Below are 25878 nucleotides of genomic sequence, written 5' to 3'. Positions count from 1 at the left end.
GGACCAGTTTGAGCTGGCTCAGGTATTTATTGGTGCCTGTCAAGAAGGCATTTGCTACAGGAGATGGCCATCAACATAGGAAATGTGACAGTGGTGGGTTTCACTGTAGTATAGGAAGCCGGACTACATCAAAGGCAAAGGGTGGGCTGGCTTTCCCCCTCGTTCAACTTATCTAATTTTAGCAAAGAGAAAAGGGAGATGTTTGTGTAGGCTGGTATGTCCAAGCGTACACCACCAGCCTTGCCATCTGGAGACCTCATTTCTATGCAGCACAAACTCGACATACACTGCAAACACCGTTTGTACGTGTTCTAGATATGGAGATAAAGGCGGAAACGTTACATAGGGAAGCTGGTAGAGGTAAAAAAAAGCCTATGCCTCTGACTGAAATGCATGCTGCCACCATTGCCTTTTCCACACAACCTGGCTGAAATGCAAAATCCTGTCCCGGAACTTCTCAAACTGAGAGTGAGTTGAGTATTCAACTCAGAAAGTGTTGGACCTGGCCTGGTGGCGTGGTTCCCACCCCCACCCCCTGTTCCTCTGCTCCCCGTTAGCCCAGCTCCGTACTTAGAAACCCCTGGCTGCCCTGCCCATGTCCGACCAAACGCTTGCGGCCCGTATCGGCCTGTCCCCGGCCACCTTCCCAGCCCGCGCGCCCCTAACCCGCAAGGCCCCATAGGCCCACCGGCAGCCATTTTCCCTTGCCGAGATCCCTGACTCCATGGGCTTAGCTCGACCCCAGCCCCAGCACAGCTTAGGCTCCAGACGCGCCAGCCCCGTTGGGAGGGTGAGGGCTACCCTAGTGAGAGAAGACAAGGAGTTTCGATTGCACCTCCGGCCTCCCCTGAGAGACTGGTTTCTGTCACACCTCTGGTCTTCCCCTGGGGGCCAGTTTCAATTGCACCTCTGGCCTCCCCGAGTGCTGGCTCCAGACCTGCTGGGCATCTGGGAATTCCCGGACGCATCCTCAAAGGGATCAAAGGACCAACCTCCGGACCTCACCAACAGGCCGCCCCCAAAACCTCGGACCTCCGCCTGCGAGGGTCCGGACATCAACGTGCCCCTGGACTATATCAAGGCCTGCCCCTGAACTAGCGGGCAGTTGTATCCTGGACAAGAAAGCCCTGCTGATCTGATCGCGGCTGAACTGAACTGCGTAACTCTTCGAGCCCTGCTGACGCTGTCGCGGCTCATTCTCGGAACTGGAACATCGGAGCCCTGCTGACCTCGTCGCGGCTCAAGCTTGAACCCTGAAGATCTGCAACGAACATTCTGAGCCCTGCTGACATGGTCGCGGCTCCTCACGAACTATCCTCCGGATCGAGCCCTGCTGACTCCGTCGCGGCTCGAGGAGTACCCTAGTCCGGCTGGACTATCGACGCTACCAACACGAGTTGAGTCATCCTCAAGTGAGTAGGACCACCAGTGCGGCTACCATCTTCCGTAACCCCCCCGGCTCAAGGATTGAGAGCTGTGCGCAGGGTACACTACGTGCTGGCCTATGAGACTGAGACTGTCCCGCTACCCCTTCCCTGAAGCCTTGAGACATTGGCGACCCCTCGATCGTGTGTATATCGAAAACCCACGGTGTGGTGTCTGTTCATAAGTGTGGTGTGGTCCTCGTGTGTACGATTCAATACTTGAGGTCTTCCCTGGCGGGGATCTCTCGTTAAGGCTCGGCATTATTGGTGGGAGAGGCGGGTCACGGAGGAGTCGGGTAGACACAACCTGGCCTCTGGGACCGCCCTTCTAACAGAAAGTAAAGCGAGAAAAGGAAAATATCGGGCAAGTGGTTGTAGATGTTATCATGCAGGTAAATAAGAGCCCGTGTTAAAAGCTATGTAAAGGAAAACTGTTTTACTTGAGGAAAGTCCTCACAGATGTAAAATTAGCTAAACCTGTTTTAATTTGAAATACTTACATAGTACAACTGGTGGTTTGAAGTGAATCATGTCTTTGCTCCCAAATCCAAACCATAAACCCTATCTCTGCAGAAAAAACACATCAAGAGATCGGAGCATACAAAACACCTCACACTTATGTGGGTAAGAAAGCAGACAGCAATTTCATCAGCTTGTCGCTATTCAAATAACATTACTATTCACAGGACAGAAACAACAGTTCATTCTTCGTCTTGTAATGTAGCCTGCTGCCAAGAGATTTACCGGTTGTTATAGGCCCTGAACCTGAGTAATAGGCCCGAGACGCAAACGAGGGCCTATAACAAAGGAGAGGGCGTTTAACAACCGGTATAGCTGAAGCAGAAGCACTGTAAGGCTAGCAGAACATTCCATTCACTGAGGGTCGAGAGTCTTCTAAATTAGAACATTGGAATGTTGGGAGCTCCATTGAAAACAATGGAGTGCCCTGGGCTTATAATGGCTGGTATAAACCCGGAGCTCCAACATCCTAATCTTTCTTTGTTCACAGCTCTGGCTGTGTATAAAGGCTTCAGGGAGCCTGAGGGGATTTCAATCCCCTCGCGCTCCCTGAAGGCTTTTTTTATTTGTTAGAACATTCTGCCCTCTAGTGGCAGAATGTTCTAATTGCCTCATAGCCCTTCCTTACAGGGCTATACCGCTATTAACCCCTTCACTGCGGGGCTAATTTCCCGCGGTGCGGGAGGGGAGGGGGGCCGCGCACGGCGCCGCTGTGCTCATGACGAGCCCAGGCTCGTCATGCAGCACGGTGCTCGTGTGCTCATGACGAGCCTGGGATCGTCATGGACCCGCCCGCGCAATGGAACGCTCAGCACAGCGGGGAAATTAGCCCCGCGTGTGAGCGTTCCACGGCTCATGACGAGCCTAGGCTCGTCATGAGCACACGAGCACCGTGCTGCATGCGTTTGAGCACTGAAGGGGTTAAAATCCCTCTGCTTTGTTAAAACGCTGCAGCAGGCTTTTAATAACCGGTTTACGGCTACATTAAATAGAGAAACAGAAAGACAGGCATTGGAATGTTGGAGCAGAAGGCTTATACCAGCCATATAAGCTGGAGCTACTCCATTGTTTTCGGAGCTTCCATTGTTCTAATACTAATGTCGCCACGTGCCGTTTATCATTTGTTTCAAACATTCACCCACTGTTTTCCTAGTCCACAGTAAGGAACAAAAGTGCCTCTTGGCCTGTGCTAGTCAGTTGGGAGGCAAAAAAGATGAGTGACACTGTAGCAGACAAATGATAAGTAGTAGGTGAGCTCCAAGCCCATAATTGTATACAATAGTGTCTTGTGAGCGAGAATACATGCAGCACATAAGCTGCTGCAGACTCAATCTAAAAATGAGTGCTTATGCTTACCATTCGCTTTTGAGTTTAGAGATCTTTCGAGCTATCAGAGCACCCGCCTCGTTAGTCCTGTACTTCAGGTCTCTGCTGTGTGAGGGATGCTGTATTTGGGTTCTACTGTGTGAGTGGATAGCTTTCATAGCCACTGCATGTGCTGTACCTTTTGAGTGTGTGTGTGTTTGTGCGCGTGTGAGAAAAGCTTACGCTGCTGATGTCATTTTTGAACCACTTGTTTATTTCTTGTGCGTATTACTGAATCGTCAACAGTCTTTCACTAAAAAAAAGCTTAAAGAGCCTTTTTATTACTTATGCTTATTAAGTTTTATCAAGTTTCTTTATCTTGTTGCTACAGGGGCCTTAGCTAGCAAAATGTCTCCTCATTTTCTATTTTGTGATTGTTAAGTGCATTTATTTGTAGAGCCTTGAAATGGTGGACGTTCAGAGGCTGCTAATTCAGTTCAAGGATGAAAGTGGAGAAATCCTGGGATCTCCCTTCGATGTGCCCGTTGATATTACGCCTGATAAACTGCAACTTGTCTGCAATGCCCTCTTGCTGAAGGTAGGTCCACAATAAGGTCTCTGTGTTGAATCTGCTCGCATAAGAAATCGTGACACGATGCATCTCCTCGGAAATCATGGGGTGGGCAGAATTTGACTTTGCGAAATTACATAAAAACTCAGCAATTCCCCGGAGTTCTGCCAACGGACAGAAATAGTCACTTTGCGATGCGATTTAATGCCGGGAGCATGTTTTGCGCTGAAAAATCAGCACAAACAGCACCACACGGCACGTCAGAGGACACAGCTACTCCAGGTAACTTTGCTGCCGCTTATGTAAATTTTCTGCAGAAGCCTTCCGACCACAAATGATTGCGATGCCAGCATTATAATAATCACGCAGAGTCTCCAAAATTCCGCCAATTCTGCAGGCGGAACAGAATATTTCTCCCACCCCTAGAAATAACAAAATACTTTACATAGAATGTTATTTTTAATATTGTCATTTTTAATTGACTATCCCATTCTGTTTTACTAGTTTGGTAGAAAAATCCTTGGTAATCATACACATCTAAACGTGTTCTTTTGGGTGCTAAAAACATATGAGGAAATGTATTCAATAGTAAAAATTACACTGTTATTTATATCTTGCTTTCGCTTCTGCTACCACATGGCATGCAGCAGGCCATGTGCAGCTCAACAACTCTCCTCTTGGGGCAATGCTTATTTAATGTCACAGGTAGAAACAGAGAGAGACAAGTGTCTTGTATCGGTCCACTTTGTTAAAACTCGCAATAACGTAGTTAGTCTGTGGTTTGCAACACGCAGTACAAGCATTGGCATAGCGAATAGGTCTCGCCTTTGGGACCTTATGAGTGTTTAGCCATGCAACAGTTGATGTTGTTGCACCAAGGAAATTGTGCTGCATAACTAAATACTTATAAGGTCCCAAAGGCAAAACCTATTGGCTATGCCAATGCTTGTTTTATATAGTATTTTCATGCGTGCCCAGCCCCCTGCCCCATGGATGCCCGCCGCCACTGACCCCACTGCTAAAGTGGAGGGTTGATGATGCCCCTGCCCTTAGGCATCAACAACGTTTTTTTTTTTTATGATGGAAAGATGGACAGGAGGTCAAAAAGAGACTGTGAAACGGGAAAACCATAATTTTTTACAATGTGAAATTGGTCAACGAGTTACTCGTCAACAAGGGCAGCTAAAGTACTAATGAACTACTGATGTTTTCTGTAAGGAGCTCTAGGGTTTTGTGGAAGTGAATGGCATAACATCCATTTTGTCTGCTACTGCATTTATAGATGCCATTTATAACCCACCAAATTAAATGTTTTGCCACAGGATTTTTAACTTTTTAAAATGTTTTTTAGATATGTATTAAAATTCCACTGGTTTGTAATGATTATTATTAGTGATTTTATCTGACGTTTTTATATGATCATGTGTATTTGTAAACCATACTCGAAAATGTATGTTTTATTTTCTGTTCTTCTTTTTATGTGGATCTCTTTTGAGTTCCAAAATCATAAATAAATTGAACTTGAATGGCATAACATCCAGAAATCACTTTGGCTAATGACTGAATGTTTCATATTTTTCTGTTCATCCTAAAGTCTATCTAGATTCTTGTATGCTTGATTCTTTAATATACCAGATAGACAAGAGTATTCCTTAAAGACTCATTACCTGATGACCAGGTATTTTTCAAAGCAAACAAAATCCTCCTTTATGAAGATGGTGAGGGAGGAGGCATTAGATATTTTGTAAGCCTCTTGCAGTGCAGCGCCTGAAAAGCTAATTCTTTCATTGACAGGTGTCTCCTTCTTCATGCCCAAATATACTGAAAGTAGTTGATTCCATTCCTTCGTGGTCCAAAATCCAGGCAGAGGCTCAAGAAAAAAGTCTTGCAGCCGAAGGTGGCAATTGTCAGAATATCAAATTTCCAAGGGAAAACAATCAACAGAAATGTTCCATATATGGTTTACTGCGATTTGCAACATTACTATAGATGCCCACCTGACCGCGCAGAACGGGGTAAGCAAAGAGGGTAGAAAAAGAAGCAGGCATATCCTTTGAGAATTACACCCAACTACTGAACACCCTAGGCTACCCTACACTTACCCTCCCAGTTAACAAGTATGTTCACTTGTATATCAGACTAACTAATGCTGGAAATGTTGAATACCCCGGAGTTCATGAGAGCTGTAACCAGGGCAGCAACTTTAACATTCATATTTTTTCCCAGATGCTCAAACATTCCTGTTTGTTTGAGTTAGCATTATTTTCCCCAAGCTCGAAAGTTTAATTAAATCATGAAGTAATTAATCTCAATGTAATGCCTTAAATAGAACACAGCAGCTGCGTATAGCCACACAGGTCCCGCACCTCCAGGGATGGGATAGGGGGGAAGTGGGGGGGGGGGCCTGCAGGGAGCCCCCTCAGCACAGTACCCCGGCCAAAGAGCTCCGGATTAAATCCGGAGGGGCCCCCCTCAAGTTTTCTTACGCACGTGCGCATAGCATAGGAGCACCTTGATTTGAAGAAGTCAATATCCTAAGTATCGGCTTTCAGTGGCAGGATCGAAAGTGCCGAATGGGGATCTGGATCAAGCGTGGTCGGACACAAAGCTGTGGGTGACTCTTGATGCATTGAGGGGCAGGGTGGTGCACGGGAATCAGCATGTTATTGTACACATGTTAGATCTGAGAGTGGAATGAAGGGGTTAGAGTCGAAGTGAACCCAGATCTTGAGAGAGGATGAATTGTGGATGGAAACTGCAATAGCTGCCTGGTTTACTCGTTCGTCAGAAAAGGCAAGCACACTGAAAGGCTCTCTTGATAATCAAAGACCCGCATATGTGGAGAAAAGGAAAACATATTTTGAAAATTGCTGGTGGCGTCGATTTTTCGGGTGAGGGAAGAAGCTGCGCTTTTGTCACTAGCGTGCCGGGCCCTGCGCGCATGTCTGGGAGTATGGGAAAAATGTGTAGGATTAGAAAGCATATTTCTTGCTATGAAAGCTGGCTCTGTCCGATGAGGTCAAGGCGCATGTGATAGAGCGTGCAGGTCGCCCGACCGTTAGATTTTCCAAATTTCACGCACTTGGGCCCATGACGTGATTATGACAGTATTTTTGTGATTCGGGCGAGTTTACACACTACCATCAGTAATTCTATGTGTCTTCTTTAACACCATTACCAGAGTACCTGACTTACCCCAGGTACTTATTTTCCTGACGGATCAGGAGCTATCAGAGGACAGGAGATAAGAATAACCAAAAATACCTTATACATTTAATAATACTTTTATACTTTATAATGACCACAGACACCTGAAAGGGTTTAAAAGTTTTATATAGTAAGTAAAATTCAGAGTGACAAGAGTATAAGGCTAATACAGATTAAGACATCAATAATCAGGATTACAATTATGATATAGCTATGGATGAGGGCAAGCACCATTGAGTGCGAGTGGCAAAAACTACTGGGAAAGGGTAACAGGGAACATGCTATTTCAGGTTTAGGCTTATACTAGGGTAAGTGAGTTTCAAACACATTAGTCAGTGGATTACTACAGTCCTACAAGTGATTCAAACTGATCTTAACCTAACTGTTAAACTAAACCTAGATTCTCAACACAAGTAAATCAGATCACACCCATTAAGTAAAACAGTTTCAATAATGTCCTACAGGTAGGGGAAAAGATGGAACATAGCTAATAAACAGTTTTGCATGTAAGACTTTTGGAGAGGACAGAGAGAATACCATGGGCAAGGATGCTTTATTAAAAGGAAAAAGGAAGGAGAATAGAAAGACGGACACCCACAATTTATATTTACCTAGGACGGGAATGAGGACTAACCCTGGCCACGGGTCAGTTTGGGAAAGGCGAGGACAAGGACCCTCAAGGATTTGGGATGTCAGTAGGTGAGCAGATACAGCTCACGGACAATCAGGACAGGATACCCCTCAGGATTTGGGTCAGGACTGGGCTCACCAAAGGGCACGACCTACACCTGCAGCTTCGGATGCAACGCCTGCGCTACCCCCTCTCTGCACGGAATCCGCCAGTAACCCCGATTGGGTTCTCGAATCTCCCAGCAAAGTGCTTCGCCAGCACTTAGGACTATTTCCACCCCTTGGAGTTTGTGGAAATTTTCGGACAGAGTGCTCCGCAGCTCTCTGTATCAATCACCTATAGAGTTCGTAGGGTACGTGACAGGTCAGCTATTCGGACAAGTCGGACAATTTCTCTAGCTAAAACTAGACTAGTTATACTCTTTTTGGGTCCCTAGACCACCCACAAATGTTGCAAGTGACAGGTTCCCCACTTAGGATTGGTCAGGAGAGGTGGTTAGGTCATTGTCACCACCTAAAATTCTGTGTTCCCATGATGAATATTTAATTTTCGTACCCACCCCTTACATTCCAGTTCCCATGGTTTGAGAAAGGTGTAAAACAATAGGACACACATAACTTTATACAATTGTATCATTTTTAGGTCAGCCGAAATCTTCTCCCAGTACAAGTAAGATTTTCTCAGGCGCATCTCAGCTTCGGAAGCCAGCTGGCTTGGGTTTGCTTCTGCGCGGTTCGGCTTTTCCCTCATCACATGACAGGGGTGCAAGAGGTTTCAAAGATGGAGCGGCTCCCCACTCCCAGGCCCACAGATACGCGGTACATGAAAAGTAAGCGAAAACAAATTAGAAACACAGAAAAAATGAATACACTGTACACCATGAATAGCTGCACTACATCCCTTACTTCATAATATCTAGAGCGTTAGGAGTTTAAGCAGAAATAGACAGCTGTGCAAAAGCAGCAAGGGCAAGCAGAGAGCGTGTTTAAAGACAAGCGGCCATTTTAACAATAATGCGCATGAGCGAAAATATCCCTCCAAAACTGCGAGTGCGTCACATCACATGGGTATGATCGACGCATGCGCAGACTGGATTTCTGCGAAGCAGCGATTCTGTAGTATGCAAGCCTCATTATGATTAATAGACACATATGCAAGCATCTCTGGGACACCCGCGTGTACTGAAAGAGTGTGATATTAATGACAAAACGAATTGGTTAATACTATTACAGGTTAACGAGGTTCTTGATTTTGAGCAACTCGCTTTACGTGCGAATCCTTGCTCCATCACATGTTCGCCAGATCTTTAAACCTCTCTTCCCCTAAAGTATGCATAGTCATAGGGTCAGGCAGACAGGGATTAAGAGTGCAGCTGGTGGGGAGGGGGAGGGGGACAAAAAGGGAGAACTGGAAGCATAGAGGAGAGGACCAATACAGAAACAGGGAGAGGAGTGAGGGCACATGGGGGAGAAATAGGGTGGGCGAAGATGTTATGTTAGGTTACATATTTTTGTATAGCGCACAGATGCCCCAGCCAAGGGGCGTCCCAGCGCTTATCAAACAGCAAGGAAGGCAACTGCCTCTAACACAGCAGGCCCTAACCTAACAGAACCTAGGATCTAATCTGAAGGAAAAAGATAAGTCTTAATGGCTTTCCTGAAAGTCAGGAGATAATTTAAGCCACGCAACTGGGACGGCAAGGCATTCCACAAATTAGCAGCCAGATAGCGGAAGGAGCGACCGCCCATACGAGAGCGTTTCACCCGAGGAATCGCTACCAGGTGCTGGCCTTCCGAACGCAAAGATCGTCGGGGGACATACGGGGTCAGGAGCGGGCAGAGCATAGGTGGGGTCGCGAGCTTTAAGATCTTAAATGAAAGACAGAGAACCTTGAATTGGATCCGCTTGGCCACAGGCAGCCAATGGAGTTTACTCAAGGTGTCCGCAACTGGATGAAAGCGGGGGAGGCCTACCAAAGTTCTTGCTGCCGCATTTTGCACCCGCTGCATTCTTCCAATCTCTGCCTGGTTGGCCCCAAGCAACAAGGAGCCCGCATAGTCCAAGCGAGAGAGAATGGTCGATTGCACTATGGCCTGACTGGTAGAAGGGTCGAAAAATTTTAAAATAGGTTTGAGATTCCGTAGGATCCCAAAGCACGTGGCTGCCGTTTTCTTAGTGTGAGTGATAAGACTGAGGGAGGAATCTATCCAGACCCCAAGGTTTTTTACTTCTGATTTTGGCTCGGGAAAGTTCCCTAGAGTCTTGGGCCACTATTTTTCGCCCCATGTAGAAGCATTTTTCCCCACTAATAAAACCTCCATCTTACTAGCATTTAGCTGTAGGTAATTTGAGGTCATCCAGTTAGCCACGGCCGTTAGGCCACTCTTAAACTTAGTGGCGCTCAAAACGGAGTCATCCGTCAGAGCCACCATTAGCTGTGTATGTATCGTCAGCATATGAGACCATTGAAAGCTCCCATAGCTTGGCGACTGCAGCCAGTGGCTGTACGTAAAGATTAAATAGCGTAGGGCTAAGTGCCAAGCACATGTCAAAGAGTGAGGAGGGCATGATGGACGCTGAAAAAGGGGACGGGCACAGTCGTCTGAAAAAAGAGATGGAAAGAAGTTGAAAAGGAAGCAGGGAGGGAAATAATATGATCGGAACTACTGGGAGGGAGTGTGGAATGGAAGCGAAGGAGAAAGGGGTGCAAAGGCTGGTACAACGTGAAAGGGAGACCAGGGGAAGGTTGTGAATAACAAATTAGAGAAAAGATGAAAGGAACTTAGAGAGCCGGAAGGGGAAAATTTGACTAACTGCACGAAAGGGAGCTACAAGCAGGAGTCTGATATGAGGCCCAGGAAAGAAAGAAAGAGGGAGTGTAGGAGCCCGAAAGAGAAAAAGACTAAATGGACGAGACGTAGTGACAAAGATGGCGAGAGGGTAAAGGGAAGAGAGAGAAAGAGGATCGGTCAGTGGGAGGGAAGGAACAAGTTGGCGGTGAAGCATTTTTCCCCACTAATAAAACCTCCATCTTACTAGCATTTAGCTGTAGGTAATTTGAGGTCATCCAGTTAGCCACGGCCGTTAGGCCACTCTTAAACTTAGTGGCGCTCAAAACGGAGTCATCCGTCAGAGCCACCACTAGCTGTGTATGTATCGTCAGCATATGAGACCATTGAAAGCTCCCATAGCTTGGCGACTGCAGCCAGTGGCTGTACGTAAAGATTAAATAGCGTAGGGCTAAGTGCCAAGCACATGTCAAAGAGTGAGGAGGGCATGATGGACGCTGAAAAAGGGGACGGGGCACAGTCGTCTGAAAAAAGAGATGGAAAGAAGTTGAAAAGGAAGCAGGGAGGGAAATAATAGTGTTAAGGCAACAGTGGGAGAAAGAGACGAGCAAATGAAAAAGACAAAGGGGTGAAAGGGAGAGAAGCGGATAATGGGAGATATTGAGGAATCAATGAGGGGACATTGAAATGAAAAGAATGGCGAATGAAAACGATGGAGGGATGAGGCAAACCTGAGAAATAATATGATGTGAAAGATGTGGACGGGGTATTAAAAAGAGATGCCTGAAACTGTGAAGGAAAGAGAGTACAATTTCGAAGCATACAGCAAATGTTACCTTTCCCAGTGGGAGAAAAAAAAAAACCCAAGGGCGCTCCTCGTGCTGAAAGTAAAAAAAAAAAATGTTTTTTTAAAAAGGCGTGTAGGCTGCATCGGGAGAGAGAGGCGAAGGGGTGCACCAGCGAGTGGGTGTGCGTGCTGGGTAGAGCAGTCTGCCCTTTTTTAAAGCCCATACTCGTGCTTGTGGCGCACAGCTGCGCACTCCCACAAGGCGTATGCCGCCACAAGCACAAGTATGTGCTTTGAAAAAGAACTGCACGACTGCTAAAGGTCTCCTATGCAGCGCATGTGCGCTGCGTAGGCAAGACCTAAAAATGAGGTCTTAAGAGCTGGTGTTTATTAGTTTCTCTAAGTATTTCCCCAAATGACATATACAGGCATGGATACAATCCCTCTGTTTCCTAAAAGCACTGACCGAGCAAGAGACTGGAGTATCCTAGGTTGCCGCAAGCAGGCAAATGCTTCTTAAACTATGGTCCCGATTTAAAAAGAAAAGATTGGGACCACATTTGGAATCAATTACAGTTTGCCTGTCAGTATGTCTGGAAGATGTTAGTAAGGAGTGGTTCATAGCAGAGGATAGTGTGTTATCAAAAAAATGTGTGTTTTAATGAGCACTATCAGAGGTTGTCAGAAAACTATTGAGCTATCATGATAGATCACAGTTGCTTTTTCATTATCTTTTATTCATCATTTTATTTGATAATAAATACGGTAAAAATGGTATTACAGTGAAGATGTGGAATCTGTAGTGTTTTTGGTCAAAATCTCATCAAATGTCTCGTACATTGCAGGACTAATTTGCCTTTGTTTTCTGGTTTTGAAGGAAGAGCCCCTTCCATTGGCATTCTACGTCAATGATCTTGAAATCGTGACGTCCCTGGAGAAGACTTTGGACACCCAGAGTGTGGAGACAGAATGTGTTCTGGACATCATTTACCAGCCCCAGGCAGTGTTCAAGGTTCGCGCCGTGACCCGCTGCACTAGCTCCTTGGAAGGACACACAGAAGCAGTCATTTCTGTGGCTTTTAGTCCTACCGGAAAGTAAGAATGGTGAAGACTACGGCACCCTCCTTATGAATGGCTGCAAAGAGGCCATTGTCCGATCATATAAGTGATTTAGTCATACAGATTTCCCTACCTCTTTGTATTCACAGCTCAGGGAGTAGGTTCTTTCCTGCACATTCAGTTGTAAAAAAATGGCTAAGTAATCCTTGTTCTCAAGGGCTTATTTCGTTATGTGCAAAACAGAGAGCACTCGAAGCAGAGAAAGGCATGCCACATTGAGTAGGTCCTCTGCTTATTCTCGTTTCTGCAATGCCTTTAATGCTGTAATGTTTTCCATCTTTGACTGATAACTTGTACGAATTGATGGCCCAGAATTGTGCAGCTCAATCTTCTCTTCAGTCTCACTTTTTGAGAAATCATGTCTAGTCTGTTTTTTCATCCAGCCTCTGTCAGACATGAATTCAAATATATTGATGCCTATTGAGAAGCCAAGTTGTACATGGGTAAGCTTATAGGGTGTCCGGTCCGAAAAATAATGTCATCTGAATTTTACCCCAATTCAGATACTTGGCGAGTGGCTCAGGTGACACAACCGTCCGCTTCTGGGATCTCATGACTGAAACACCTCATTTTACTGCCAAAGGTCAGTATGGGAGAGCTTTAACTTTTTTGTCAAGAAAACTTGTTTAATACTTGAAATTCTTAGTATTGTTGCTGTACCGGTGTGAGAAGCTGTTTAACATTTATATTTATGAATAATTTTTCTATAACGTTGTAGTAATTTCGGTTCACGCATGAGTTAAACTGTTTCAATTAAATCCATTTACAGTTGTCTTTTATAGAAAACGTCACTGAAACACAAATGTTGCCACTTTAGACTGTTGTAGGTTAATTTGCTGTGCATTGGTATATCTTCTAGTGTTTGTTTGGTTCTTGGAAATTATCTTTTATGCCCTTTAATATTTTTGGAGTGCTGCAGTAGAAGGAGGGATGGCTTTGATCCTTATCACAATGACCCATAGTGTACGTCCACCATCTTTAGATTAGATTTTTCTGACAACCAAGTGCATGGGAAGTAATTAAAATCCCTTCTAAAATCGAACGTTAACCCTCTTCTGCATCAGAAAGGTGTTGGGGCAGAATGTCATTGAATCTAGAACAGTGTTAAGCAGCAAAAACCTTGTTATAGTTAAATAATGTTTCCCTGTTGCAGCATAGAAATGCATGCTATGCATCTTGGGCATAACGGTGGCACAATTGACCGCATAGCAAAGTTAGCCATGTGTGTGTATTCACATGACCCTGTTATGTCTAATAATTGTGTGTGTGCCAACAACCTTGTCACACTTTAGATGTCTGTCAAGGAGACATTGCCAAGAAAAGCTGCTTTCTTTCCTGTAGGATGGGCCCTCAGTCTTTAACATAAGCTTTTGTTGGCCAAGGAATGACCAAACTGAACACTCCAAACTAACAAACCAGCAATTTTACCCTTCATGGTAGCTTTGTACATACATTTTGAAAAATACTTCTCTAACAGTTGGAATTGGAATTTGTATATGGATTTTGTCTTGTACATATATCAGTTCTCAGCGGTTTGATTTGTGTAAAAACACAAACAGCCTTAGGAGCAAACGTGAAGCGTATGCACAACTATTTTCTTTGTGTGTCTGTAGGAACTGCTGGATTGCTTTCGGCACCAGAATCTCAATGACTTTTCATAGCAAAGTTCTAGTAACCAAAAGGTAATCTTCAGTGTAATATGCATGTGTTGACCCAAAAAGATGCATGCAGTATAGATGGAGGAAAAAGTTATTATTTTCCCCATTGCACCAGGCCCAAAATATTTCTCCTGGAAACAAATATGCATCGTTAGGTGTTTGCTCTACATCGTTGGTGAAAATTGTGTCCCCTAGCAGGTAACGGGCTACCAAGTGTATCTTGTTCTTGATTGCTCTTTGCCACTTTTTGAATTTATTTGTGCTACTTTGGTATTAGTGAAACAGATTCACTTTCATAAACCTTTCGCAAGGTTTGATGTACAGGTGTGTGTCCTACTTTCTTAAGTGTGCTTGCTGTCTCCACCAACAAACATTTGGTGAACACATTTGTTGGGATTCGATTTTGAATGGTTGCCGTAGGAACTGATAATATGACTCTTACCAGTGGCATTTTCCAGGAAAGGAAGTGGTGTTCGAATAGCAACTTCTCGTCATGTGGGCATCTTGAATTTTATTGTTTCAGTGGACAAACCTGGAGTAGTTTTTAAAATCACAGCCATCTTTGCTATAAGGAAGTATTCTGAGTAGGTTTATCTCAAGCAGGCACACCTATTGAATTGCCTCTTTTTGAAAGCGTGCATGAACCTCCATCACCAGTTGTATAAAACTCCTATTCATGCGCTCTTGCATATGGTTCTTGAGTTTGCTGATGAGCATGATAGAATAACCGTATTAAACTTCCCCACAACACCAAGCGATCTAAGGTCCTGTCTAGCCACGAGTATCAAAATAGTGTCGGGCATTGTCAAGAGTATGGTATGGTATGGTATGGTTGTGAATAGTGACATTCATTGAGTGGACTGGTGACTGTTTGGTTCTGGTCTCTGGCACAAGCAGAACAGTATGTCATAAATTGTTACCATGTTGTGGTAGTTTGCTGTCAGCTGTCATCTAGCTCCAGGAGTGCGAGTGTACACTTGATGCCAAAAGCATTTGCTTAGACATCTCAACCAGTAAGGGTACCTCTTTCGTGTACCACCAGGAGGTCACTAGTTTGAATCCAAGCTTGCAGACTATTCCTGTCACGTTTCTTAGGTTGGTAAACTGAGTTACCTCTGATTTGCATAGTAATACCTATTGTTAATGGGATGATTCTGCAGAATCATTTGTATGGATATTTTATTATTATGCCACTTGTTAATGCTTTTCGACCTATCTAAACATATCTTATGTTTATGTAGTTTTTTTTCTTTTTAAACCCTTTAATATACCTACCGGGTTCAAGATTCTTCACATGTCCAATTCTGCTAGTTAGCTCGCTTGATAAAAGCCAATCACGTGGAATCATTTCTTCACTTTCTCAAAGATCATACAGTTGAAATCACTGTTATTCAAACGATGCATTGAACTATAAACAGGCAGTGGTATAGCGACCTGTCCTGTTAACTAGTACTAGTAGTACTTGGCTCACCTGACTAACTGTACAAGTATTACCAAACCTATTCCTTCTCAAAATCTTCAAGTGCGAAATCTAATTTCTATATTGTCTGTTAAAAGAGGGAAAGAATGAGATGATGCTGATTTCCTGCTGTGTAATCTTGTATACACCACAAGAGCTGCCTCTAGCTTGTAATGGGGTGGTAAAGCGAAGTAGCGGACATCTCTTCAAGCATTCCACACATCGCTTTTTTTTAATACTTTAGGATGTCATCCAAAGTGGGACGGTTATGCTCAGACGTGGGTTCTATGCAGACTGTCACTGGAACAAAGGTTTATCTTGCTGATTAGCCCTAACTAGGACAAAATCGGCACTGTGATGCTTGGGTTCCAGTTCAGCGACGACCTGGCATGGCATTTCAAGCTGGTCTGTTCCCATTGGAGCAGAGGAAAGACTGATTTGCATATGACTGGAACCAAACTGAGGCGGCAAGGTGTGCATAATAACGATGAACTGGTATGTGCCACCAAGTATTTAGCCATGGCTGAAATTGATTCATCGTTCCATTCACCACTTTTTTTGTATACTTGAACCACTTTACTTCAGCCTTTTCTATTGGCTTTATCTCTGTATGTCAGTTAGGTACAGTAGTATTCACGCAGTTTCTACAAAATGTATACACATCAGTTTTTTCACGTTACTGGTGAAGTTGTGAACATACTATCATCACTCAGTTGATCACATAAAGAGCATATCAGTCTGATATTCAGAGACCATTAACCTTCATTTTGCGGCAGATTGTTGGGAGGGAGCCCGTCTTTGGTTAACTTGGCATTTCACACCACTCACTCAAGTCTTTTTAATTTATCATCCGTTTCCACCTGTTTCATGCAGCTCCCTTCCACCAACTTCTGTTCCCTAGTATTCTCCTTTTATATTTGAAGTCAGGGCTGCACCGTGTAGCCAGTGTATGATTATTTGTCTGTTTGCCAACAGCAGCGCGAGGGTCACAACCCTAAAACATATCCTGCCCCTTTTCATTGTTTGGTGAAGCTCCAGTTATCGAGGCACTGGAGTGTGCATAACTATGGAGTTTACTGTTTGTTTCAGTGTCCCCATTGCTCATCTCCAGTATGTCTCCACTACTTATGCACAAATGGCCCTGCACCCTTCAAATATTTAACACAATGTTTTTGTGAAAATCGTAACACTATTCACATCATTACAAAGTTACAATCGTTTCCCAAGAAGTTAAGATGACAACTCTTCATTTTAAAAGGAGTTCTTTTATTCAAATTTCTTTACACAACGGATTGCCAATGCGTTTCGTCCGTTACCGGACTTCTTCAGGGCTTTTTGACTTCCTTATAGTGCTCGAATTTCAGATCCTGACATGTTATTAAAAGGTCAGGTTTCTCATTGCGAGTGGTCGCATATGCTCTCGACCGCTCGTGATGAGAAACTGCCAGTCTGCTGCAGCTCGAGTAAAAGTCTACTCGAGCGGCAGAAAACTATAGCTTGCACTGTGCAAGATGCCGTTTTCAATGATTGCACTGTGCCGGATGCTTGTCCGCACTGTGCAATCATTAAAAACGGCATCTTGCACAGTGCAAACAGGGTAATACGCAGTTCACGTAGTGCTATGCGTAGCTCGCGTAGTACGAAGTGCACTTTGCGTAGCTTTGAGTAGCGCTACTTTGCAAACTACATCCAGCCCTACTTATGATGTCTGAGGTCAAAGATAACCTTTTTTGAGAGCTATCCTAGTGGTAGCTATGGAGAGCAGCCTTCATGCTTAATCTTGAAGGAATATAAAGCAGACTGTTTTACCAGAATAACACCTCCATGACAGGGGAACAACACAGTGTTCATATAAAAATATGTATTTATTAATATAACACTCTCTACTAGTCTCTATGTGAGACTAGAGCATGAGCCACACAATACTTAATCAATAGAACATTCGTAAATAGCACAATACATAGCGGGCTCCAGGGGGAAACCGAACCATATACTAAAAAAATGGTATAACAACGACGACTTGACTAGACACAGTGCCTAGAGCAGGTAGTATCTCTGGGACCCAAGGGACCACCCAGAAGAGTGACACAGGGAGCCCACAGAGGAGGGGTGCAGTGAGGAAACACAGCTGCGTGCTCCGTACAACTCTATGGGAAAGTCTGGGTTGCAAATTTAAAGTTTAAAGACCCTTCTACGAGGACTTCGAGCAAACCCTTTGGAACATAGGAGGTTCTAAGGCCAACCCACCAGTGAGTACCGAGATACCCGTGTTACCTATCCCAGAGGAGCTGGGTGCATAGGTGTCAAGCTGCGTCTAAAATCTTTGTCGTTTTCAGTGGAGAGCTGCAAATAAGTACTGCTACCAGGAAGGCGAAGAGTGTCCGGTGGAATCCAAGCCTTAATTCAAGAAGAGAGGAACCTGAAAGCAGAGGGGACAGAGTCTGGGTCACTTCTGGTGACCAGGGGCTCGGTGGTTGAATGCCCACCGATGTCTGGTGCTTCAGGTGCAAAGAAGGTTACTTAACTCTGCAGCCACGGGGACCAGGAGACCTCTAGGATGACCAGAATCTGAAGGTGAGCTGTCCCACAAAGGATGTCGAGAGCTGAGGGGTCGATGTCCGGCTGGAGCACCAACAAGCCTTGGCAACCATAACCCATGTGGTCAGAGGAAACAGGTTACGGTGTGGACCAGCAAGGTCCAGGGGACTCTCCAAGCAATGGAGAGTCGGGGCACATCTGGAGCAACCAGGTAAGCCCAAGAATTCACAAGGTGACACTCGATAGGACCCACAAGCCAATGGACCAGGGATGGCTAATCCTTGAGACACCAAGTAACAAATCCAAACAGAACCTATTCCAGAAGGAACAGAGGTGGATACATAGGCTATCCTCAGACAGGCGGGGACTACGAAGATATCCTGTGGAGTGCACTATAAATCATAACTACTACATTAGTAGAACACACCAATAAGAACTTGCCTGTATGGGTGTGGATGGCTTGGAATATATGATTATTTGGTAACAACTATATTTAAACAAGCTTTTGAATTAATGAGTGTAAACCCAACTCTTAATCTATTTACTCACACATCTACCATCCTTACATCACATTGGTTTTAATGAGGATGGGTCCTTTCCAAGATGGCCCCCGTGTTTACACTGATTCCCACATGACCCTCGGGGCGAGACTACCTTAACCACGCCCCCAACAACCACTTAACTAGATCCCCACCCGAGGACTCGGTACTATCCGGATCGCAAGGCTCCAGCCTCCGTCTTCTAATGGGCTGGGCGGGCAGAGAGTAACTGTGCCCTAAGGCGCCAGGATTGGCTGTGAAGGATCGGCGGATGTTCCTGTAGGCGGCTAGGCGCCAACAGCAATGGGACCTAGACCCCGGAGCACAGACGGTGCGAACCTGGTAAGTTTTAAAACGTTTCATTTTAACCCCCGGCCCTGCGCGACATGACCCAGGCTAATGTAAGCATACGTTGCTTTAAGACTAGTGTTCTCCTGGTGGTGGGGGATTTATGTTAAGACTAGAGACGGAGTTTTGTGAGTGATTCGGCAATCGGCCGCCTTGTCTATTCAATCCTGCATGCTCGCAGTATATTTATAGATAGATTTCTGGCACGGAACCGCTTTTCTCCCTCATCTGATGGCAATATCCCAGGCCCTGGTGCCTCGGGCTCTGTAATGTGGCCGGCAGGTTTGGAGCAGCCAAGTGGAAGCATCGTCTGCAGAGTGGCAGATGGTAAAAGATATCATGAAAGGCCCAAGCATGAGGTCAAGCCAGCTTCCTGCCTGAAGCATCCATGTTTAACAGGAACTGCCTGCCCGGTACTGCCCGTTTGGTTCAGTTTGATCTTGAAATCCGGCCCTGTCTTTGTTTCTGCCTAGAGAGGGTCGCTCCTGCGCTGAGGGCGGTTTCAAGGTCCCACGCTGTCCTTTCCAGCTAGAGAAATTCTTCCTAAAACAGAATGTTGCCAGGGGGACGGAGCGACCGTGCCATGCTGGGACATGAACATTAAGGACTGCAGGTGTTGGTAGTTCAGAGGGATAACACACCCGCTGCAGAGAGATCTGCGTGTTACTAAAAATCACTAGTAGGAAAGAGGTTCACTCGGATTGTCATCGTCTGAGGTTAGTTAAACCTTTATAGCTGCGATCGGCACGTTATTTATATTAAGCTACAGGTCCGAGTAACACATACATCCTGTGCTTGAAATGGAAAAATAGAAGTGCAGGTACTCTGTACCAGAGTACCTGCTAGTTTTTGAATAGTGCCGGCACTCTTCAATTAAAAGCATTACGTGTCTCTGGGGATTGCCTGTACTCTCCCATTTAAAGTATTACATCTGCCTTGATACACACGTATTAACCTCTCTTTACACATCTGCAAAGGGCTTCTAGTAACACAGCACACCCAGAGAGGAGAGAGAAAGTTGGAGGGGGGAGAGGGCGAGTCAGGGGAACAGGTTCTTCTTTGATGGAATACCAGATGAAAATAAAGCGCATTTAGATTTTAGCCCATTACTACCTTTTGGAGACAAGTTCATGGGGAGCCAGGAAACTTATTTGTCGATGTTTGTTTTGGTTTACCTGGCTCTAACAGAGCCAGGTAAACCATGATGTCAGTCTTCGGGGCGCAAACACGGCTGGGGGCAATTGCAGAACGTCTTCGCATGCAGTGACTAACAGCCTACAACTACAATAACGCCAGTGTCCGTGGGGAGGTTGCTTGCATTCTTGGGTCTGTGCTGAGCACCCCCACCTGCTCAGAGGCCCCAGCAGACGTGGTGTTATCTACTGTAGTCTGTCACCAGGCAATGCCAGGCCTAGACAGGCTGTAATAAAGGAAACCTATTGAGTGTAGTGCAGTGAAGGGTGAGTGATGTCTGTGTGAGTCCAGGGTGAGTGATGTGTGTGTGAGTGCTGGGTGAGCAGTGTGCAGTGTGCCTGTGTGAGTCCAGGGTGAGTGATGTCTGTGTGAGTGCAGGTTGAGCAGTGTGCCTGTGTGAGTCCAGGGTGAGTGATGTGTGTGTGAGTGCTGGGTGAGCAGTGAGCCTGTGTGAGTCCAGGGTGAGTGATGCCTGTGTGAATGAAAGTTGACCAGTGTGCCTGTGTGAGTCCAGGGTGAGTGATGCCTGTGTGAGTGCAGGGTGAGTGATGTCTGTGTGAGTGCAGGTTGAGCAGTGTGCCTGTTTGAGTGCAGGGTGAGTGATGTCTGTGTGAGTGCAGGGTGAGCAGTGTGCCTGTGTGAATCCAGGGTGAGTGATGTCTGTGTGAGTGCAGGGTGAGCAGTGTACCTGTGTGATCCCAGAGTGAGTGATGTGGATGGGTGATTGCTGGCTTAGTAATGTGTCAGGGAAGGGTGAGTAATGGGTCTATGAGTGCAGGGTGACTGTGCCTATGTGAATGCAGGGAGAGAGATGTATATGTGCAAAGAGACTTGTCTGGCTACTCCCAGAGATGTATTCGCCAAGCCACCTCTTTCTCAAATGTGCTTGGGAATACACCATTTGCCCACCCTTTTTTCAAAATGTTCTCGTGGGAGAACCCCCGAACCCCCCATAGGTGGTTCGGCCTCGCTTGCTGCACTCGCTCGCCACAGTGCAGTATTTACGCGCCACACCACTTTCAAATGTCACCAGCCGCCACTGGTTGTGCTCATTGTGGGAACAAGCAAGATTTCAACGAATTGGGCGGACACCAGGTCTTGATGCATTTTACTGTGGGTAGCAGAGCCTGGGGCTGGGGCTGATTTGTTAAGCAGGGCTGATAGAAAGTGCACGTGAAAAAGCCTTATTGTGAAACGGATGAAGTTGACACCTTCTTGGTATCGAAGGTCACACGGCAGTAATGGCAAAGCATTTGTCACGTACTATACATGTGCTTGACCGCTTTTCATTGTACTACTCTTGTTATCCTAGGGCACACCCACTGGGTGCTCAGCATTGCCTGGTCTCCGAATGGGAAGAAGCTCGCCTCGGGATGCAAGAACAACCAGGTATGTGCCTCTAAAATGACTTTTAAAGCGAGGGCTTCACCATTTTTCCTTTCCTTCGAATGAAGTTTCACCTCGCGAAAGAAAAAACTAATTTCTACTTAATAATAAACATTAAAGCCAACATGGTTGAATAGAAAAACAATTACAAATTGCAATTTACATGCCGAAAACTTGAAATCAAAACTGTTATGCCTAGTGATCTTAACGTGTATGGAAAGTAAGCTTTTTAGTTCGCTACAAAGAAGTGGAAAGTTTCCTTCACTTGGCAGCAAAGCATTCTATGCGACTACTCCTTGGCTTCAAATGATAATTTCCATCTATTTTTTTCAGAAGAAAGTGGCAATTTAAAAGCTTAACATTTAGGCATCGTTCAGCTGATGGTAAAGCTTTGGTGTATGTAAATAAAGGAACCCCGTTTTACAGGCGTATGCATAATGCACAGTACTTTGAAATCTACTCATCCTCAGTCAGGGAATGTGTGCGCGATCCACAGTAGTGGGATGATGGCAGTGCACTGGTCTGCTCTGCACGTCATGCAGACACTCGGTTTGGGCCAGCTGAAACTATTTTATGCATCTGACACATTGTGCCACAGGGATTGCAGTAGCACCTCGTAGCCTTGTGTTTGAAGTACCGGGGTCTTTCCCTAAAATTGGAACAGCTGTTCTCTGTAGTAAGGATATTCTGAAGGTGGTTTGATGAGCTGTACAAAAATCTGTGGATTGCTTCATGAACAATGAGGTTCCATCCTCCAATCTACATTATGATGTTAATGTCTAGAAAGGAGGTAGGGGTTGATGCAGTGTTTGGGTGTTTTAACTGGAGTTCATGCTGCAAACCAAATGTCCTCTGGTAATTGTACTTCATAGGAAGCATTGGCCACCAGAGAGAAATCGATTAAAAGTAAAGATACTTACTGCAAGTTCAAAGTAATGATAGGTTAGGCATTCCCATTTATTTATTGGACCAAGAAAAAAATTAGGCCATGGAGTTGTAAAGTAGCGTCATTCTTAGTAACAAGAGGTGAAAACTAATCTGAGCATTGCCTTGCCTGTGACCATATTTGAATGAGAGATGAAATGTGTGGTTGCTTCACGCACTTTACTCACAATCTCCGATTGTAATGTTTCATTCACCTAATTTGGTGTCTTGTGAAAACAATGTTTTGATTGGCAGATGAAGAATAAATGAATTTCTTCGAGTTGAGGTCCAAGTGCCCCAAAGGCCCCACCTAACCGCAGCACTTCTAGAGTGGATCTGGTTTTGGTTGGTGATGGGCGGTTATACAGGCGCTGCTTTCTAAACCACTTTGATGAACAGCAAAGCTCTTTGATGTGAAGAAAATGGTGTCATAGGCATTTGTTCACAGACTAAATTTGCAGGACAAAACATGTTCTCAAAGTGTAACACAAGCCTTTGAGCAATGGACATAGCTATATAGTTTCCCATAGGTATCCTGATATTGACAGTCCCTCTTCTCTTTCTTGATATGCACACTACTGTCACTGTAAAATTGAGAGAAACCATGTAGCCCACTAGCTTCTTTTTATTAGCACAGTTAATCTTAAATCAATCAATAAGGGGGTTTAGAAAGCGTGCTACAAACCCATGAGGGTCACAAGCCACTGGGGGGTGAGGGGTTAGCAGCTCCGGCTCAGTCGAAGCGCATGGTCTTGAGATCCTTCCTGAAGATGTGCAGGTTAAGAAGAGTTCTTTTGGGTGTGTGGAAACACTCTATCGTTGAGGTATTTGGGTCTGATGTTGTGGAGGGATTTGTAGGTGTTGACGAGAAGCTTGTAGGTTATTCTCTTATCGACAGGGAGCCAGTGTAGGTCTCGAAGGTGTTGCGTCATGCGTTTATGCCGTCGGGTTTCGAGGACATGTCTGGCCGCGGCATTCTGGATGGTTTGAAGCTTGTGTAGAAGGGTCCTGTTGATGCTGACGTAGAGGGCGTTTCTGTAGTCCAGTCTGCTGGTTATGAGTGCGTGGGTGATGGTTTTTCTGTGTTCTGGGGGGGATCCAGTTGAAGGTCTTTAGGAGGATGCAGAGGCAGTTGAAGCTGAAGTGCTCACTATGCTGGACGCAGGCTGCTCCTTTTGGCACACACTTCCTTCCAGCAATTTGACTCATCACCCAGTTTTGAGTCCGTTCTTACCAATGCTAGGGTGAATTTTCTACATATATTGAACTGCATACCCATTATACCTAGCAAAGTAAGTACCTCTGCTTCAACTAGAAAATAGTATCACTATTGTGAAAGTGACATGTATGATAAAATTATGACTTCTCTTCCTTTGACATCACTTCCATTGTGCAACATTCCGTCCATCATCTTGTGTGTTTTGCTGTTCACCCTATGTGGGAAGGCCAGTTCGGGCTGGACTGTTCCATGAGGCACAGGGTCAAGACTGATTTGCATATGGGGGTGAATGTTTTGCCATTGTGCAACATGCGACTCCCGCGTTTGGATTTGAGGGGATAGGAATTACCGCCAGTGTAATTAAGAAACCTGGTAGCTGATTATAATAGTGAGGGTCTCCCGATGAGAAGCTGCGGGTAAGCACTTAGTGTTATCTCACCTGCGAAGACAGAAATAGTATTGAATAGCGTACTCAGGGAGGGATGGAATGAAGGAAGTACTTATTTGAATTGCCCTAAGTCCTGAAGAGGCCTGGAGTAAAAGAAAGGCTGAAATGCATCGACTGCTTGTTTACGGCATCAACATAAGATAATTGATATTAAACATGTAAAAATATAGAAAAGGAGCTTGATATTAATAGAGAGTATTTAATGACTAGACCTTCATAAGCTCCGCTATACTCATTGTTGGTGACCTTAGTACAGGGAATGTTTTGACATAACGATAGGGTAACATCCCTCATTTGAATTGATTGTGGGCATTTGAACCAGAAATAAGGTTCTTGATTTACTTTTGATTTGTCTCTGTTTGTAATGTGTGATTTTGTATAAATATTGTATATATGTGTATATAAATTTGTTAAATGTTTGTATATATATATATGTGTTTTCTAAATAAGAGAAAAGGAGAAAGATAAACATAATATACAAATTAATTTTTTGAATTCTTTCTGAGTCATTAACTTAATGGATATATATGTATAGGAATAAAGTTCATTTAGAATGCGAGATTGATTTAAGTTTGAAGATAACTTAGTGTGTCAAGGAAAGATAATTAGTAGTATCTGTTCTTCAATTAATATACAAAAAAACTGCACCGTGGGCATCATTGTTCCTACTTTTTGCTTTATTCCCAGATGCCTTTGGGTTATTCGGTTCCCCCTGTTTATATTGACAATAGGACTGTTCCCATGAGGCACAGGGTCAAGACTGATTTGCATATGGGGGTGAATGTTTTGCCATTGTGCAACATTCCGTCTATCATCTTGTGTGTTTTGCTGTTCACCCTATGTGGGAAGGGTATGCCCAGACTTGGGTCCCATGCTCACTAAGCCACTGGAGTCAAGCTATCCTGGCTGAAGACGGCTGATAGCCAGAAACCGGTCCTAGGATGCTTGATTCCGGTCCAGGGAAGACATGGCTTGGCAGTTCGGGCTGGGCTGTCCCATGAGGCACAGGGTCAAGACTGATTTGCATATGGCCATGTCTGAACTGGGGTGGCTTGGTGAGCAAAATATCGATGGATTAAACCCAGATCTGTGACTGGGGTTGAATGTTTTGCCATTGTGCAACATTCCATCCATCATCTTGTGTTTTTTGCTGATCACGTCCTGTGATGACATGACACCATTGCACATATTGTGTCTACAAGTTAGTCCAGCTCCTATTTTATTAGGACTGGTTACCCCTTTTTAGGTCTCGCGCCTGCGATTGCAGGGGCGGAAGCCCCTGCTGTCGCAAAGTAAGTCTATTGCAATCGTTTCAGTCCTCTCAGCTTTCAAGGACTAGACAAGAGACTGGCACGCGCACACAGCCTGCCGGAATCGGATCAGGTCGCGCGCGTGAACACGCGCTCCGATTCCGGCAGGCTGTTCACAACACATGCACACGCAGGCAGGCACAAACACAGGCACACACAACACACACACAGACAGACGCACACACACAACACAGACAGACAGACAGACAGACGCACACACACACATGCACACACACACGCGCACACATCCCCATCCCCCTCCCCCCCCCCCCCCCCCCCCCCCCCCCCTCACCGGGCTCTTTTAGCATGTTCTGTGTCCCTGTCTCTCTCCTCAGCCAGTGGGTAAGTCTCGAGCTCCCTCCGCAGCGCTGCTCTTCACCCGGGCCCCGGGACTTCAGATGCCGCACTCCGCTTTGGCGCCGGGGCTTGGAGCGCGCATGCGGCCCCCGCCCTCTCACTGTCAGCCCGGGCTGCTTTCAGTTTCTGTTCCGTGTTGCTGGTTG

The 25878-nt window shown here is 45.2% G+C and overlaps 1 protein-coding gene across 2 annotated transcripts in view; it reads left to right on the top strand.

Annotated features, from left to right (window-relative positions):
• The window catches only part of NLE1 (notchless homolog 1), a 241994-nt gene that overhangs the window by 18200 nt on the left and 197916 nt on the right, over positions 1–25878 (top strand). For both annotated transcript variants that reach the window (XM_086955007.1, XM_086955008.1), the window contains exons 2-5: positions 3706–3846; positions 12111–12328; positions 12856–12935; positions 21401–21477. In XM_086955007.1, coding sequence (XP_086811133.1) covers positions 3715–3846; positions 12111–12328; positions 12856–12935; positions 21401–21477 — 507 coding nt within the window. In that variant the 5' untranslated portion in view covers positions 3706–3714. The remainder of the gene's footprint in view (positions 1–3705; positions 3847–12110; positions 12329–12855; positions 12936–21400; positions 21478–25878) is intronic.

Source organism: Lissotriton vulgaris, chromosome 2_1 (assembly GCF_964263255.1).
Source record: "Lissotriton vulgaris chromosome 2_1, aLisVul1.2, whole genome shotgun sequence".
In the NCBI taxonomy this organism is placed as follows: domain Eukaryota; kingdom Metazoa; phylum Chordata; class Amphibia; order Caudata; family Salamandridae; genus Lissotriton; species Lissotriton vulgaris.
Note: the sequence above shows the minus strand (reverse complement) of the source record. Positions and strands in the feature narration are given on the sequence as shown.